This window comes from Lolium rigidum, chromosome 5, assembly GCF_022539505.1.
Source record: "Lolium rigidum isolate FL_2022 chromosome 5, APGP_CSIRO_Lrig_0.1, whole genome shotgun sequence".
Classification (NCBI taxonomy): Eukaryota; Viridiplantae; Streptophyta; class Magnoliopsida; order Poales; family Poaceae; genus Lolium; species Lolium rigidum.
Genome location: NC_061512.1, coordinates 135138346 through 135156861, shown reverse-complemented (window position 1 = coordinate 135156861; position 18516 = coordinate 135138346). Strand labels below are relative to the sequence as shown.

The 18516-nt window shown below is 43.0% G+C and overlaps 2 protein-coding genes across 2 annotated transcripts; one reads left to right on the top strand and one right to left on the bottom strand.

Moving 5' to 3' along the window:
- Window positions 1-3313: 3313 nt before the first annotated feature.
- LOC124654762 (UDP-N-acetylglucosamine--N-acetylmuramyl-(pentapeptide) pyrophosphoryl-undecaprenol N-acetylglucosamine transferase) lies at window positions 3314-7312 on the top strand. The gene is made up of 4 exons (XM_047193750.1): window positions 3314-4249; window positions 4564-4672; window positions 6088-6223; window positions 6870-7312. Exons 1-4 carry the CDS (start codon window positions 3345-3347, stop codon window positions 6986-6988), a joined length of 1269 nt encoding a protein of 422 aa, XP_047049706.1. The 5' UTR covers window positions 3314-3344; the 3' UTR covers window positions 6989-7312.
- A 2446-nt stretch (window positions 7313-9758) lies between these two features.
- LOC124656454 (MDIS1-interacting receptor like kinase 2-like) lies at window positions 9759-13466 on the bottom strand. The gene is made up of 3 exons (XM_047195196.1): window positions 12836-13466; window positions 10481-12535; window positions 9759-10105 (listed from the first exon to the last, which is right to left on the bottom strand). Exons 1-3 carry the CDS (start codon window positions 13464-13466, stop codon window positions 9759-9761), a joined length of 3033 nt encoding a protein of 1010 aa, XP_047051152.1.
- Between the last annotated feature and the right edge of the window lie 5050 nt (window positions 13467-18516).

Genomic DNA, 18516 nt, shown 5'->3' with positions numbered 1-18516 from the left:
ATCAACCATAATAACAAACCTGCTAATACTTGCTACATATAGACCCATTCTACTTAAGAACCCAACTAGTTCCTATTAGTGAACTAAATGAATCCAATAGTAAACCCTAGAAGCACATAGCTCCTATTTGTAGTAGCTCTAATTCTTTATTAAACCCGTTCTTCAAAAGTTATTCTTCTGAAGTATAATTTATGTAATCATCAACCATGCACCATAGAACTTAAAATTGACAACTGTTCTTCACATATTATTCCACTACTAATCTTTGTGTGTATGATTGTTATGTTGCATTATATCACTTCTCTATGCTATAATCTCACCAACCCTAATAAGAACCTTGTTTGAGAACCTCCTAAAAGTGCAACACGCCCTATAGAAATCTATACAACTCACCCAATCATAAATCATCGGGGTTAGGTTACGCTTGGGCGATTGCATCTCATACTATGCATTATAGCATATTTACCAGTTCTTTAAACATTGTCCTTACCGGACGATGATGGTATTTCAGCATTTGGAGTTATCACGTATCGAAGCTTTTGCCTGCATAATCTTGCAGACAAGAAAGGCAAGTTCATCGCTTGCTCATGTCATTTGATTATTTTTATCAAACTATATGCAAAGTACTATACTTATCATTCTTGCATTGAAAAGAAAAATATTACCTTTTCAATTATGAATATGACTATGTGGTGGGCAATGGAACCATGGTATGTGTTGATTGGTGGAGGTTCCATTGCACGGGTAATATTCATCTAGGACTAAGTACCAATGCCGTCCAGTGATTCTAGCGCCGTACATATCGCGTTGACCATAAGATCTATAATGGCTCTGGGGAAGTCAGCTATATCTTTTCCCTCCTGCACATCAACGGACTTGATAGAGCCTGGCTGGGTGTTGGGATAACACTGCAGTAGGTTGGGAAATCCTTTAAAATCCCCATCCGTGTGGATGAGAGGCTCTACCGTCTATGAATGATTGTCCGACGTACATCGGGCGTAAAGCCGTATGATCGGGAGATGTCTACCGGGGATGTACGGGTGGACAAAAGGGTGAGTTTAAAGGGTCACGGAGAAGGCAGTGATTGGCTTGGATCTTACACCTGGCCCCACACCAAGGAAGTGTGGACGGGAAAGTACACCCGGTTGGTATCAAGGATAAGTTCTCTTATGGGAAAAGTAACGCACCTCTGCAGAGTGTATCAAATTGTGGCAGTCACTCCCTGTTCTGGGAAGGGAACTACGAACGCGACAGAAAAGAAACTCCATGAAGTTCTGTTCAACATGTGAAGACTGACGGACATAGTTTTCAAAATAAAATAAACCTTTTGAAGAAATGTTTATGAAAACTTGCATTGGCCTATGACTTTCTGGTCTATGGATGTAGCTAGTGCATGATACACCTATTTCCTAATATGAACTTGCTGAGTACGCTCGTACTCATTCCCTCCCATTTGAACCCCCTTCTTAGATCAAGGCACAAAGGAGAAACTACCGTGGAACTCGAAGACAAAGGAGACAACTGCAACAAGATGAAGAATCCAATCAAAGAAGTCAAGGGAGTCAACTCCTGCATCAGCCAGAGTGGAAACTTAGACTAGTAATAGAAGGGAATCTTTCCCTAATCCTAGCACCTAAGTAGCTAGATTTCTATAGCAAGCCAAGTAGCTCTTAAACTTGGGCTAGCAATAAGTTAGTCTACGAGTCGTTCTTCTGGAGCTTTATTTGAAGTTTTACCTCACTGTAAAGTAGGAGGCTGTGTTGATCTTATGTAAACAGTTCGTGTGTACTTCTATAGACATACCTTGGACTCGCATATGTTTCTGTTGTACCACTCTGAGGGATATAATATTAGTGGAACGGTGTTTCACTTGTGTTATGTCAACGACGTGCGTACTACAACATGCAGTGGTATGCTCTGTCACCACAACGAAGTACTTGTCATACTCTCTCACGCCATGAGGGATCGACATGAACAACTCTTTGCTCATCCTATAGTGCCCCCGAAAATTGTCGGCGTATGTTCATCGTTGGCAAAGTACTCGGTTTAGAGCATGGTATGACCCTCAATCCTCTGTTGGGGCTTGAATTTCCTACTACCAAACCTAGATCCTCCACATCATGGAGCCTTCTTCTGCTCGGCGGCTTGCAATTGTCGAAGACAAATGAGAATCAAAAAGTGCTCCTGAATAACAAAGAAATCATCAATCAAACGAGAGTGGCGACGAAAAAGACAAGAACTACGAAAATGTCGCCTACCAAGCAAATGACCGAACACCTTGCGTGCATGGTGGTCGCCACGTTCCGCGCCCGAGACGACAGACCATCGACAGTTAAATGGGCGGTTGGGTGAAGGGATGCGTTATGGAAGAAGGCGCAGATGAACTACAACGTTGAAATTAGCGGGGGCAGGAGGGATGAGAGGAAAGCTACGGCGTGAAAGCAGGGGCAGAATAGGCTGGGACACCGGTGGGTGGTACGGATCTGTCTTTTACCGACGTGGTGAGGATCGTCGCTTCCATTCGAGATGTCCAGCATGCCCTATGGAGCAGGGACTGCCTCGTGACGCCAGATGTTCTATTAGACGTCAGACCTTCAAAACTTTTAGACCATGTACTATGTGGTCTAAAAGCGATTCATAGAGGCTTTGGAACCGGTTCCACACATAGTAAAGCATCGACTTATTACTTCTGACACAACAAGCGAACCAACAAGTTGGTTCGGTTCATACCGATAAAACAATGATTCATTTGCTGAGACAAAGGGATGGGAAGAAGGCTGCTCACACGAAGTGGTAGGAACAGGAAAAGTAATAGTTCTTTACTTCTACGGCCCTATCGATCGCATGATGCGGTTCACACATAGCAGGTAAAGGAAAACGGTTCCTTATCTGACAACCTTTTTCCAGGAATCGGCTACACATAGTACATGGTCTTAAGGCGCACCGCTGGAAGTGGTTATTGGATGCTTAAAAATTTGCATCGTAGTACATCTGCATCATTAGTTAGAGCTATTTTTTAAACCAACGTGATATATATAGGAGTAACAATTTTTTAACATCTACGTACATCATGCGCTGGAGATGCTGTTGGAGACGGTTTGAGACACGAGTTAAGATGCTCTTACATACTTCGACGACAGAAGCAATGGCGCATCAAAGCAGCGACGGCAAAAGAGGAGTTGAATATTTGGATCCAGATCCAACGGCAAAAAATATTGGCTGAAAATAAAGTCGTCGTGCGTCACAACTCTGAAAGTTCACAGCGCCTTCGTGTCCAGCAGCCAGCTCTTTCTTCTCCGACCAACTACTCGCCATTCCGGTCACCCTCGCCGTCGCCGGCCATAATGGTGGCGACCTCGCCCCGACTCCTCGTTCGCGGTCTTCCCGGCACACAGACCACAAAAACGCCCGTCTGCATCTCTATCCCGGCACAAAGCCGCCGTGCCCGCTTCCGCCGCTGCCACCTCTCCCGTTCCAGGGACCCCGCCCCCGTCTCGGAGGATCCCCAAGCTCCCCCCGACTCCCTCCGCGTCGCCTTCGCGTGCGGCGGCGCGGGGGGCCACGTCTACTCCGCGTTCGCGCTCGCCGACGAGCTCCACGCCTCGCTCCCGCACTCCCGCTCCCTCTTCCTCGGCGGCCCCGCCCCGTCTCTCGAGTCCTCCACCGCCGCCGCCTCCTCCTACGCATTCGCCACAGTCCCTCCCTGCCTCCCCCGCGCGCTCCTCGCCGCGGCGCTGCACCTCCACCGCTTCCGCCCCCACGTCCTCGTCGCCACGGGGGGTCCCCCCTCACTCCCCAGCTGCCTCGCCGCGCTCCTCCTGGGGCTCCCCTTCGTGATCCAGGACCAGGACGCCGGCCCCGCTCCCGCCACCCGCCTCCTGGCCCCCGTCGCCCAACGCGTCTTCCTCGCCTTCAACGCGCCCGTCCGGCTCCTCCCCAAGCGCAAGTGCGCCGTCTACGGGAACCCGGTGCGCATGGCCATCCGCAACTACCTCCGGGTGTCCAAGGCCGCCGCCATGGCGCGCTTCTTCCCCAGGGCGGGGCCGGGGTGCGAGGACGGGGCGGAGGTCGTGCTATTTCTCGCCGGGACGCTGGGATCGCCGGAGATCAATGTGGCTGTGCTTAACATGTACTACGAAATGCTGACGAAAAGGAAAAATAGGTATCTTATATGGCAGACCGGGCCAGAGGATTTCTGCGAGATGGAGAGCCTCGTCAGGGGCCATCATCGCCGGCTGTTTCTCACCCCGTGAGTTCCCTTCCTTTTGGTTGACCCCTCCTTTTGTCCAATGTATGATGATATTGTCTGTACTGAGATGTAATATCAGCACCTTTTCTAGTTCTGATGTTGTTTGCTAACTCTAATTCATTGTAAAAAACATGATGTTGATTCGGTTGCTGCATCCCTAGGATCGTATTATGCATCTGAACACCATAGTTTGATCTTGCAGTCAATGATATTTTCTAGTGTGCATCGGTTTGATGCTCTACATAGCAGGACGTTAATATTTTGGGTTTTCCTGGCTTAATCCCTACTGATTCTCGATATTTCTTCATATGAAGGTTCTTGCATGAAATGGACATGGCATATGCGGCTACTGATGTTGTAGTTTCTAGAGCTGGCTCTGTGGCTTGCACTGAAATATTGGTCACTGGGAAACCGGCAATTCTGGTATCATATATCTCATCAACTTACTTGTTATGTAATCCCATTTGTTTCAACATATGTACTTTGTTTTTCTTCCTTTGAACAACTGAAAGAAACCTGATGGACCTTTGTCGTGCTCAAACTACAAGTTCCATGTTTAATAATTGACACATGTTAACTCTAAGACATTATCGAAAAAAATATGTTAACTCTAAGAATTCATCTCTTTTGTGTTAAAGAAACACTTAGATGCTCTGTAAATAAATTTGATTTTGTCAGTCGTGTCAAAACCCAATGTCTGGGCGCAAGCCATGCCCGATGTTGTCGGTGCCGGCAGCAGCGACGCTACCCTCCTTGGTGGTGTTGCCATGGACCAAGATCCCTCCCTCTCCTGTTCCAAGTGAAAACCCACGGTCCTCCTTGCTAGGCCGAGCAGCGGTAGTGCTTCGGTGTTGCTTCCTCCTTGGAGGCATCATCTCATTAGCCTTGGGTCGTGTCGGCTGGCCGGTGTGTTTGGATGGTGGACATGGTGGTGTTCCTCAGTGTGTGGTTTGTGCTCTGCTTCGATGGATGTGCTTGATGTTTCTTCTTGTGTTGTTGGTGCCATCATCTTCTCGTCTGGGCTCTAGGGTAAGCTTCTGCGTTTGCTGATGGTATGGTGTCCCTCGAGCCAAAGCGAGGGGGCTGCTGGCTCTCTTCGGCAATGGAGATGGATGTGGTGAAGTTGACATCAGGCCTGTTAAAGTGTGTAAAGTAGATTGCCTAGCCCTTTCCATCAGTTCGGACTTTTGGTCTCGAGTTCGAATCCTGGCTTTCGCAATTTATCCTAAAATTGTTTTTGCCCCCTCGGAGTCCTCGTATAGGCCTCCTGGCTTTCGGACTAGTGCATGAAGCTTAACAAGGCCTACTTTGAAGAAGACGAGAGCTTAATCTTCCTGCAATGGCGGTTTTCTCACATCATGATTCTGTATTTTCTCTACTCCGGTCAAAGATTGTTTCAGCAGTGGAGGGCTTCGTTCATTCTAGGCTACGCCTTTAGTTTCGGTGTTTTTTTTTATGTTTGCTTGCTGTTGTTCGATGCATGTACACTTTTCTCTTCAGCACTTTGTACTTGTTATGGCTGTTTGGGACTTTATTAATTAGAAGTCGGGCTTGATGCTTTCAATTTAGAAAAAAAGTTGTGTCAAAGCTTAAAGAATAACTATATAGCAAAAACTTGTAGTGCGCTAACTAGAAAGTTCTCAGGCCGATAAAATGACCAAGGCCAAGATGCTATGCCAAAAACTATAGTGCTAAAAGTATGTTTCATTTTAGGCTATTTAAAATGTACTGATAATTTGCATATATTGGGTAAACTGCAAAATACAATATATGTTATGCTTTTGTCAGAATTTGTTCATATGAATTTGGTTAGATCATTTGTTGTCTCTTTCTTTCAGATACCTTTACCAACAATTGTGGATGACCATCAGACGAAAAATGCATATATCATGGCTGATGTCATGGGAGCAAAGGTCATAACAGAAGATGAACTTGATTCAAGTAGTCTAACACGCATAATTGATGAAGTTTTTGGTACGTGACATCAACTTACTAGTCTTACTTTCATGAGTTATACTTATAGATGACAATATCAAACACGAAATATGCAGCATTGACATGGCACTTATTGGAATTTTCACTTAATCGTTTTATGACTTACCATGCTTTGCAATGTCAGGTTGATGGAAACATAAATTTGCACATGCATGAATTGTTCTTTAGTAGTTTATAGTACTTTCAACCATGACACTTACTCCCCAAGAAAAAAAACAAGAGATTTTTACTGGTAATAATCTCGATGTCTTCTAGCCAATGTTGCTCAGTATGTCTATGTAAGGCTGTTGCTTGGTGTGTTAATGGCTATCTAGGTAGGTTGTTATTTTCCCACTTGGTCTTAGACCAATAGTAAGTATATTCTTTTGACTGCATTTTTTAACCATATGGTCAAACAGCTGGCCTTAAAGACTACATAAGCTTATAGCAAATAGTTCAGATTATACTGGACTGTCATAATTTACCTTGCATTATTGTGTGATCACACTGTAGACATTTACGTATGTTTTATGTATTTTTACTACTTGCTTGAAACCTGATATTCATTATTGTTTGTGCATATAAGACATTTCTTAAGCCGCAATTTTCATTTTCCGATGTGTCCTTAACTATTCTCATTATACAGGTGATGAGAAGTTGATGGCAGAGATGTCTCAGAAGGCACTAAATGCAGCTCGACCAAATTCTTCGGCTGATATTATTCGTCACATCTGTTCGCTGATTGGTCCAACCAACCCTACATAAATCTTGTTTTTGCACATTACACAAAATTTTCATGTGGAGCTGCATGTGCTAGTGCTACTTGTGGAGCTGCTGTGCAGCAGAATGGCAAGTCATTCTTGAAGTCGAGACAGAAGATCTAATTAATACCTTCGATTCACTTGAATAACAAAGAAATGTGGGCTAAAAACAATTGGAGATGGTGCCTTCAGGTATTGCTCACTTGGGCTGTCAGCCTGTCACCTTCAGTAATACTAACTAATACACTACTTTGTGAGTAAAGATATTCTGTTGCTAACTTTTAGGAAATACCTCATTACTCAGACCTGAGAGCCTGTAGTCAATTTTTTTAAAAACAATTACTGTTGCGTGGCACCATTGCTGAATGTAAAACTAACTTAAGGCTTCAAAGTGTTGTGGTCCCTCTGTTCATAAATATAAGACGTTTTAGACATTTTAAAGTGAACTAGATACAAACCATAATGAGTGAATTTACAAACGAAAAGTAGACTAGATACATAATAAAATAGATGAATCTACAAAAAACTAAAACATCTTATATTGGTGAACGGAGGGAGTACTTTGCATTTGCCTTACTATTACAAAACTTTCTCTCACTCCCAGTAAGTTAGTAATAGCTAAACATAGGAACAACTGTTGTCTATAAACCTACAATGTTTAGGGATTTTTGTGAAAGAACAACTAGTGGTGGCATTTCTGATACAAACTGTGTGTTGACTTGTCAACAGATATTTGCAATATGGTCCGTGCTCATTGGTTCCAAGAAGAAAATTTGGGTGAGAACATTTTTGTATATTAAAAAGTTAGATATCTACTTTAAGAAATCAAAAGAATTTGAGAAATTTTAGTGGGGGACTCTGACTCAGCCCTAGGGCTGTGTAAAACTGAAACTGGTGGAAACCATTTCAAACCGGTTAGTGTGAGTAGTTCATTTCCTTTCACAAATCAAATCTCCACTTCCACTTTAGTGCAAAAACATGAACTAAACTAACACCGGTCAAACCATGAAACCGTGTTTGCCCACCCCTACTCTGCCCTCTTTAGACCTTCCTGACTTGTTGACTGAAGTATCCTTTAATATAATATATGTCTGAGGTAGAAAAACGGGGCAGTGCCATATGGGATTTGCAGCACTGTTGTGAACACGAGCATAATATTTTCTACTTACCTGGTTGACATCTGGCTATTTATTGGATATTATATTTGTCATGTCACTAGGCCTATGTACCTAAAGTAGAGGTAAGTGGAAATGTAGAAAACTCTTTATGTCAAGAAAGTTAGTTTGTCGGTCATCATGTGGACACTTATTCTGGGCTTATTCTGTTGGAAACCAATATTTGTTTAACAAGCAACAGGGCAACCAGGCGCCCAAAATTGTAGCATTCTCACATCTTTAACACAAATACAAAAGTTACTTTGATGACTCAAACTTGTTATTGTTACTGATTTATGATTTATCATGGAATGATTAGCACTGCTCAGTATACTTTTCCTGCCAGGTAACCAATCTTTTGGTTGTTTGCACATCATTCTCTAATCCACTTCATAGTGGTCTGGCCTACACGCGAGTATATGATGACCTCAACACGTTTGCTTGCATTTGATTATGTTGCCAAAGAACTTTTATGATTGCGCGATTTTCTTATCTAGTTCAGACATCTGATATATTTTCCAATGTATGCTGAATGCAAGCTTGAATGCCTCTTAGTTGTATCGTTTTCCATATACTAACCATGTACTGTAAGTTGAGGAGAGTATTGTAGTTCCCTTTTGAACTAAAATGTGAGGCAGAGCTCACCTAATCCCTGTGACAAAAAAAGAGGGACAAAAAAAGGCACCGTGGAAACCTCGCGGTGTTGTTTGACATAGGTGGTTTGGTAGTTTTTCCTGAGCATTTTCCCAAGAGGATTTGGTGAAAACACCAATATCACCCTATCCCCTCAAATCCTCTTCCACCCTAATCGCTTACAATCTCTATTCCAAACTTGTGTGGCAATTAGTGATTGTGACATCTTAAAAAGTATAGGCATAGTAGACTCATCACCACCCAACATCACCTTCTGGAAGATATGGCTTCTGGAAGTTTGGGGGTTTGTTTGGAATTTCTGGTAGAAGAATAAAGCTACTGAGAATGATGAATTGTGTAGAGTATTCGAAAAATCTGACAGAGGGTGATCACTGGGCGATGGCGAGAGAAGGTGGAACGGATGGCTCAGATCAGATATAAGTTGTTTGGATGGCTCCGAGGTGCCAACATGGCGTGCACATGGAGTGCCACATCAGCCTCCTGCTGGTGTGTCCATCTCTTGTAGGTCTGGGGGCGCCAGGACAGAACAGTTTATGCTGGAGCATACTCACGCTTGGGAGTAGCTCATGGCCAGCAACAGGGGATGTCACAGGGTGATCACTGGGCACATGCTAACAGGGGTTCGGAAGGCAATGCAAGGGGCCGGTGATGCTCTGGATGGAACCCTCACCAGTCACCTCACGGGGGTGATTAGGGAGATGTTGGATGGAAAGGTGGAGCGGCAAAACTACTAACATATGCTGACTAAATATTTAACCTTTTTAACCAACGGCAAAGTAAATGATCCAAAAGAGATCAGCATGGCCAATGTAATTCAGGCATATCGATTACCACTTGAATGGGCTCCTACATCCACTAACGAAAAGTTGCTCTCCATCTTACAAACAACATATGTAGTACATGGCACGAGGCTAAGGCAAAAACAAACTCTATTTGACAGAAGACACATCAGTTGGCTAAGAACATTCACAACCAGCTGGCAGGGATGACAACGTCAGTTTGCAGATAATCAAGATGATCGTCAGGTCTTTCAGTTGTAGAGAACACCTTGATTGCTTGTTGCATTGTTGGACGGTGCGATGGATCAGGTTCTATGCACCGAATAGCGACAGTGATCACTTCCAATATTTTGCTTGCGATCTCAGCTTCAGGAAGTGGGAGCCGGATGTCCAACAAATCCTCGAATGGTGTACTTTTGTTGGCCATGGAAGAAAGAAAACCACCTGGATGATGTCCCATGAACAACTCGAGCACGAGCACCCCAAAGCTATAGACGTCGCACTTCTCTGTCACCCTTGATGAGTATGCAAGCTCTGCCATATCAGTATGGACGAGTTAACTTTTTGTGAATGAGTATGTAAAGATGATGCTACCCGAAAAGAATAGTATGCATCAATGATGTTAATGTTTTAGACAATAGAAATCACTTCTGAATCACCCTTAGAGGAACACACATTGTCACTGTTGATTATTACATATTGCTAAAAGCATGTAGTTAGTGCAACAAACGAGATCAAGGACTGATGTTAGTATATATTGTAGAGATTATGGAAAAAAAAAATATGATAAACTGTTCTAAACTACTTGTAGTGACCATAAGCAAAATTAACACTAAAGGATAATTTCATAGTTTACGAGGTCAAAGAAAACATAACAACACTGATTTTCCAACATAGATATAATTTTACCTGGGGCAAGATAACCATTCGTCCCAGCAAGCCTTGTGCAGTTTGATGCATCCACATCTAGTATTTTTGCTAGACCAAAATCAGATACACAAGCACTGAATTCCAAATTAAGCAAAATGTTGCTGCTAGTTATATCTCTATGAACTGTCGGTGCAAAGCAATCATGATGCATGTAGGACAAAGCATTTGCTACATCCTTAGCGATATTTAATCTTCTTGTCCAATCCAATTGAATTGCAGTTTCCTTGCTCTTCAAATATTTTTCTAAGCTTCCCCTATCCATGTATTCATACACAAGGAATTTTTCATGAGCAGTAGAACAATAGCCAAATAACTTCACAATGTTGCGATGCCGAATAGGAATCAAAGCTTCTATTTCACGATTAAATAGCTCATCGTCTTCCACTGTATGAATCTTCTTCACTGCAAATATTTCACCAGTTGGTAGCTGGGCTCTATAGACAGATCCACTCCCTCCAGTTCCAATGCAATGATCATCGCTGAAACTTTTTGTGGCACCAATAATTTGCTTGTACACATCTTCCCCATTAAAGTTCCAGATGCCAAACATCTTGACCTGATCCGGTCCCTTTGCACTTTCTGCCTTGGATTTCTTCTTTTTACATATCCATGTTGCTAGTGCAGCGATGAACAGAAAAGATACAGTGGGAGGTAATATAGCTAGTAAAATAGCTCTTTTCTTCTTTCTTTGTCGATAACTTTGGGTGTGGTCACAAGGGGGCAGACTTTTCACATCACCGCACAAATGTGTATTATGCACGAACCATTCAGTTGGAGCTTCTTCGAAGAGCCTACTATCTGGCACTGGCCCTTCTAGTTTGTTATAAGACACGTCCATGTATAAGAGGCTGTTCATTCGTTGAAATGATGGTGGAACTCTGCCACTCAATGCATTGTGTGAAAGATTCAAGGCTTCAAGCATGCTAAGATCACCTAACTGAGACGGTATCATGCTATCAAATGAATTGTCACTTAGATCTAACAATCCTTGTAGGTTTACCAACATTCCTAGTTCGTTAGGAATGCTACCATTGAGATGATTATGGCTCAAGTTCAGAAGGCGAAGCAATAAGCAGTGCTCAACAGACCCTCCTAACTGCCCGCTTAGGTTGTTTGAAGACAAATCCAAATACTCGAGATTTCTTAGAGATGCAATTTCCTGCGGTATACTTCCCTTGAGCAAGTTATTTCCGAGGCTCAAATTGAATAGTGTCATTATATTGCCGATTTCTGGAGGAATGTGTCCTTCAAGTTTATTTGACGAGACATCAAATATCCTCAGCTGAGTCAATTGCCCTATGCTTGGTGGTATGACTCCAGTGATACTGTTATCTGAGGCACGGAACATGGAAAGTCCATAGCACTCACCCCAGCGATGAGATAGTTGACCAAATAGTTTATTTGAACTGATATCTATATAGACAAGATTCGGATAAAAACCCATCTCAGAGATATCTCCTTCGAGCTGATTTCGTTCGAGGCGAAATCTGACCAGGCTTGTGCATCTTAGCAAGCTTGTTGGCAAGGGTCCAACTAACGTGTTGTTATAAGCGGTGAAATTTTGTAGCCGGAGTCCCGCACAAAGATCAGACGGCAATGCACCAGAGAGTTTGTTAGAACTTAGCGTTAACCAAACAAGATCTCTTAAGTTACCAATTTCTGGTGGAATGGATCCAGATAACTGGTTATAGCAAAGGTATAGAGTAGTGAGCTTAGTCAAATTCCCTAGACTATTTGGGATGGAACCACTTAGTGTGTTGTTGTAAAGGTTCAGTTCCTGTAAGTTCACTAGAAAACCTAACTCTTCAGGGATGTTCCCAGAAAGTTGGTTATCGTGAAGGTCCAGTGTCGCGAGTTTTGTCAAATTCCCCAAACTGTTCGGAATGGATCTCGTAAGTTTGTTCTGCCCTAGTCCCAAATGCTCTAAGTCCACTAAATTCCTTATTTCTTTAGGGATATGTCCGATGAATTCGTTAGTCGAAAGATTTAGAGTTGTTAACTGTGTTAAATTTCCTATACTAGCTGGAATATAACCTTCAAGATGGTTTGCGCTAAGGCTGAGCAGTTTAAGCCCCACTAATTTTCCAACTTCCGGAGGTATTGGCCCCGAAAGCTGATTATCTGAAAGATGCAGGACTGTGAGTTTGCTTAGGTTACCTATTTCGCTTGGGATTGAACCTGAAAAGTTGTTTTGGCTCATGTCAAGGTGTTCGAGGTTGAGTAAATTTACTATGTCTTTGGAAATGTGACCCGCTAAATTATTTTGGGATATTGATAGCCTGTTTAGGTGTTTTAAATTTACTGTAGAATTAGCTGGACAAAAGGAAAGTGGACCTGAAAGACTATTGTTAGATAAATCTAATGTACCCAAGAACAATAGGTTGCCTATTTCGCAAGGGATGTTACCAATTAACTGATTGCTTGACAAGTTTAGGCTCACAAGGCTACTCAGTTTTCCTATCTGTCTTGGTATTTCACCGGAGATTTGGTTGTCATGAAGCATCAGAGAATGCAATTTTGTGAGGTTTGCTAAAGAGGGCGGAATGGAGCCTCTTATCTGGTTGCCTTGCAGGAGCAGAACATGGAGCTCTCCGAGGACCCCGATACTCGGCGAAATGCTCCCAGCAAGGCTGTTGCGGGACAGGTCGAGGCTCGTCAAGTTCCTCAATGCTGAGAAGTCGAGGGACTCAAGCGTCCCTCCAAGACGCATCCCACGGAGATAGATGCTGGTGATCATCGTCCGGTGCTGCCGCGTACCGCACCTGATGCCGCGCCAACTGCAAAGCGTTGACATGTTTCCCCAGGATCGGAGGGCATGCTGGCTTTGGTTGCTCAGGGTAGCTTTCCAGGCCAGGAGAGCTCCTGCTTGCATGTCGACGGATGGCAGCAGCGCGGCATTGGGCGGGACGAGCACCACCAGTATGGTAAGGGTGGTAAGCAGTATTCTGGAAGGAAACGAGTCCATGACCAGGCTAGGAATTAGTGTAGTTCTACGCATGCCTCCATGAGAGGTTACCGAGCACCTTAAATCGCCATGCTTCTGCCGCCGATCTCTTATGAGTATTTCATATCGCTACCGTGGCATGTGTGCATGGAATAGTCTGAGCCTGCTTGGTGCAGATAGTCAAAGTTACCGTCAGCTTGAACGGTCAACCGTCGACTAAAGCTACCACCGTACACCCTGAAGAAATTTAGACCGAAGGCGAAAAGCACAACCATGGAAAATGTAGACTGGACTGAAAAACGCACGCGTTATTCAATTGCTCACGTATCAATGTCTCTCTTGTCCCTTCAGAAAAGAAACCAACTAAAGTTCAGATCACTATCAAGGTGGAGAATCACTAACCTGATTTTTCTTTCAGTTTCTTCGTCATTACTTTTCCTGTGAGTATGCAAGTTTGTACAGAGGCAGAGAAAGAAACGCCAATCATCATTGTGATGAATGTACGCGGAATGCATTGAACGTTTGTAACAAAAAACTTGTTGTTATGTCATGAGAAACCAACAACCCGTCCTTTCATGTCAGACCTGCAAAAAGGATATTAGACAGAGATCTCTCAGACTTGATTGAATCCGCTACCAGTTCAGTTCTCCAAATTTTGTCATCCAAAGCAGAAAAAGGTTCTAGATTGCCACTTAAAATCCAAGATAATCTTGAGGCTAAAATTTGCTTCACACCATAGTCAACCCAAATTCAGTTTTACAAAAAGCTTGTGATTACTATGATTTTTTTGCCGGTTCAGTTGACACAGAATGTCCTCTTGCTGATGGATGATTTTTTTTCCCGCAACTAAAGATTAGACCATCTCAATTGACTTCAACATGCAATGCACGCGTAGCAAATCTAACTTTATGAAGTTGTGCATGCCAACTTTTTGGACAGGGTATTAGACATGATTATGACTAAAAGATACTACTGGAGTATATGGAAGGAATTTAAGTAAAAGAACATTTTTTTTCAATAAAGGATGCTTTATTATTTCAAGAAGCAATTACATCCAGCCTCTGCATAACCAGGATGCACACAGCCGTTTGTTGTCTCAAGTGACCAAAGTTACATAAAACAAAAATAGGCGAAATACATATCGGAACGATGAATCATATAACGCCTAAGAGCTAGGTGGAGCTTCTATCCTTAGACTATGCTGCCACCCATGTAGGGAAAAAGTATCCCTCGCCGTATCCTCCAACCGTATACAGACCTCCGTAAACAGGTCTCGATTCTCCACCCGCTGAAGAGGTAACCACGAACGGAGAATACCCGTGCATCTGTAGATAACCTGCAACAAAGAGCAATTTTTGTCATTAAAGATCTTGTCATTTCTACATAGCCAGAGCGCCCAGATAACTGCTAGCGCCCCCATCCTAAGAAGCATTTTAAACCTTGAGTTGATACCATGAAGCCAATTGCCAAAGACATTAGCGACACTAGTCGAAGGATATAAGGTAGACGCTACTTGGATGACTGACCATATAGATCTCGCAAACTGGCACTGGAAGAATAAATGATTGATGGTTTCATCATGATGACAAAAGACACATCGTGCACTTCCGTGTCAATTCCGCTTAACAAGATTGTCTTTGGTGAGAATAACCCCTCGACGAAGATACCATCCAAAAATTTTAATTTTTAATGGTATCTTCATCTTCCAAATTTTCTTATTATTATCAATTGGTAAATCAGAAAGCAGCATCGCATTGTATAAAGATTTTACACAAAAGGAACCATCTACGTGGAGGTTCCATCGAAATTCATCTGGCTCTAGCGATAACTGAATATCTCCAAGCCGCAGAATTAGGTTGTTCCATGCCACGAGCCTTTGTCCTAGTAAAACCCGTCTGAACGTCACATTCGGGGGTGAGGTAGTCATTACTGTTGCAATGGTATCACCTTGGCGACGCGCAATTCTATACAAAGCGGGATACTGTTCACATAGGGGTGCATTATCGAGCCAAGCATCTTCCCAGAACCGTATATGTGCTCCATTCTTAATGGAGAAAGTCCCATGTCGAAAAAAGACATTTTTGTCGCCATAAGACCAGCCCAGAAGTGTGAATCCCCAGGTTTCCAAACCACTTGAGATAATGTCTTCGAGCCGATATACTTTCTCCGGAGTATAGTTTACCAAATCCCATCCTCAGTAAGTAGCTTAAAAAGCCATTTACCCAGTAGCGCTGAGTTTTTGACCTCCAGGTCATGAACTCCAGGCCCTCCTTGATCTTTGGGAGTACAAACTATACTCCATTTAACCAGTCGATATTTCTTTTTCTCGTTGTCCCCTTGCCAAAAGAATCTGGATCGATAATAATCGAGTTTGTGCAGAATTCCTTTGGGTAAGATGAAGAATGATAACATATACAGTACCATATTAGTTAGTACTGAATTAATGAGTACCAATCTTCCACCCAGGGACAACAGTTTACCTTTCCAACTACTGAGGCGTTTTTGTAATCTTTCTTCCACTAATTTCCATTCCGCAATTCTCAGTCTCCGATAGTGAATCGGAATACCCAAATAGCGAATCGGAAATTGGCCTTGCCCGCAACCAAATAACTCTGTATACGAGCTACATCGTCTTGGGCATCACCGAAGCAGAACAATTCACTTTTATGGAAGTTAATTTTCAATCCCGATAATTGCTCAAAAGCTGCTAAAATTAATTTCAGATTTCGAGCTTTTTCAAGATCATGATCCATAAAAAGAATTGTGTCATCGGCGTATTGAAGGATAGATAAGCCACCATCAACTAGATGTGGAATCACCCCTTCAATTTGACCATCGGACTTGGCCCGCTCTATGAGTACCGCCAACATATCCGCTACGATGTTAAACAACATCGGAGATAACGGATCCCCTTGGCGTAACCCTTTTCGCGTTTGGAAGTAGTGTCCGGTGTCATCATTGACCCGTATAGCCACACTACCACCATACACGAAATCATTAATTAGAGCTCGCCACTCAGGCGAAAAGCCTTTCATCCTGAGTGTCTGATGAAGGAAAGACCATTTAACTTTATCATACGCCTTCTCAAAATCAAGCTTTAAAATAACCCCACCATTTAATTTCTTAGAATGCATCTCATGTACCGTCTCATGCAAAACCGCCACTCCATCAAGGATATTCCGTCCTTGCATAAAGGCTGTTTGCGATGGCAAAACCACATGATCCGCAACCGTATTAAGTCTAATGGTGGCCACTTTAGTGAAAATCTTGAAACTTACATTTAATAGGCAAATGGGTCTATATTGTTGGATCCTTTCTGCCTCATTAATTTTCGGTAACAAGATAACTTCACCAAAATTTAGACGAAATAATTCTAGTTGTCCAATGTGTAAATCACTGAACAAATCTAGAAGGTCCGATTTAATAGTATCCTAGAAGGTTTGATAAAACTCTGCTGGAAAACCATCTGGACCCGCTGCTTTGTTGCATTCCATTTGGAAAACTGCCTTCTTAACCTCTTCCTCAGTATAAGGTGCGGTTAGCAAGACGTTTTCTTCCAAAGAAACTTGGGGTATATCATCTGTTAAGTCCTCGTTAAGAGTAAAATTACTTTCCTCCGGAGGACCAAACAGACCCTTATAATAATTAGTAATGTAAGACTTGAGTTGCTCATGGCCTTCAATCAACCCTTCATCTTGAATAAGAGAGTGAATACGTTTTTTCCGGTGTCTCCCATTGGCTAAGCCATGGAAATACCTCGTATTTGAGTCTCCTTCCAAGATGAATTGAGCCTCGGATCGTTGATACCATTTGAGTTCCTCTTCGCGGAGAAGACCGGCCATCTGTTCATTGGATTGATTTTTAAGTTCAATCTCATGTGTAGACAGTGGTCTAATCTCCGCAATAGCCTCAAGCTCATCAATCACATTTGATAAGCGAGTCTTTTCTTTTTTAAGAATACCATCCGTATGGGCAGCCCAACCAGAGAGATGTTTGCGCATAGACCGCATTTTATTATTCCATCTCAAGATAGGTGTACTTCCCCCGACCGTTCTTTCCCAAACCCTTTTAACCATATCATGAAATCCCTCTCGATATATCCAGCCAAGTTCAAATTTGAACGACCGTTTACAAACGGGTCTGGGATTCCCAGTGGTTAGAAGGATGGGAGCGTGGTCAGACAGTTTTTCAATACGTTCTAGTGCACAGACTGACACCATAGGGTATTTACTTTCCCATTCGGTATCCATCAACACGCGATCTAGTTTCTCGTATGTGGGCTCTAGCAAGCTGTTTGCCCAAGTAAACTGCCGACCAGTCATAAACACCTCTCTTAAATCCAGGCTATCGATGACAGCGTTGAACAAGAAAGGCCAATGACCATCAAAGCGGCCTTTACTTTTCTCATGAGGGAACCTCAACAAATTAAAATCACCTCCGATTAAAATCGGATAAGGATTATCCTTTGTAAGGTTTACCAACTCACGTAAAAAGTCAGCCTTAAACACTTCCTGGGCGGCACCATACACAGCGACCAAACTCCATATGAAACCGTCTGCTTTATTCTGAATGTCGAGTTTAATGTGATACTCTCCATCAGAACTAGCCAAAACGGTCATGGTGTCTATACGGATGCCGAGTAAAATGCCCCCAGACCTACCACGGGGCGGGCGAGAAAACCATTGAAAGTTAATCCCGCCTGACAAACGGTCGAGAAAACTTTGAGAGAAGTTCCACCTACCCGTCTCCGAAATAGCAAGAAAATCTAAATCATAATCTCTACAACCATCAGCAATGTGGGAATGCTTAGCCAAGTCACGAAGACCTTTGCTATTCCCGAACATGCCATTCATCGAGAAACTATTTTAGATTTAGAGTTCTTACCATACCTGCGAGATTTCTTTCCAGCCGATGATCGAGAACCACGATTCGGACGCTTGTAAATCAGAACTAAGCTCCGCGTGTTCTAAATCAACTTCTGAAATGTTGCCAATTATAGCCGAGAGAATTTGACCATCTAGGATGTCGTCATCATCATCATCGTCTATAAATGTCGTTTCAGGCCCAGTGG

Bases quoted from the DNA above. Each gene is read 5' to 3' on its own strand.
- LOC124656454 (XM_047195196.1), bottom strand. From the start codon at position 13,466: ATGGACTCGTTTCCTTCCAGAATACTGCTTACCACCCTTACCATACTG. The intron at 12,536-12,835 runs GTCCACTTTCCT...ACCATCTTGAAG, and splicing joins ATCTAACAATAGTCTTTCAG to GTTATATTCCAGCTAGTATA. The intron at 10,106-10,480 runs GTAAAATTATAT...CTGATATGGCAG, and splicing joins GAATGGTTATCTTGCCCCAG to AGCTTGCATACTCATCAAGG.
- LOC124654762 (XM_047193750.1), top strand. From the start codon at position 3,345: ATGGTGGCGACCTCGCCCCGACTCCTCGTTCGCGGTCTTCCCGGCACA. The intron at 4,250-4,563 runs GTGAGTTCCCTT...CTTCATATGAAG, and splicing joins CGCCGGCTGTTTCTCACCCC to GTTCTTGCATGAAATGGACA. The intron at 6,224-6,869 runs GTACGTGACATC...CTCATTATACAG, and splicing joins CATAATTGATGAAGTTTTTG to GTGATGAGAAGTTGATGGCA.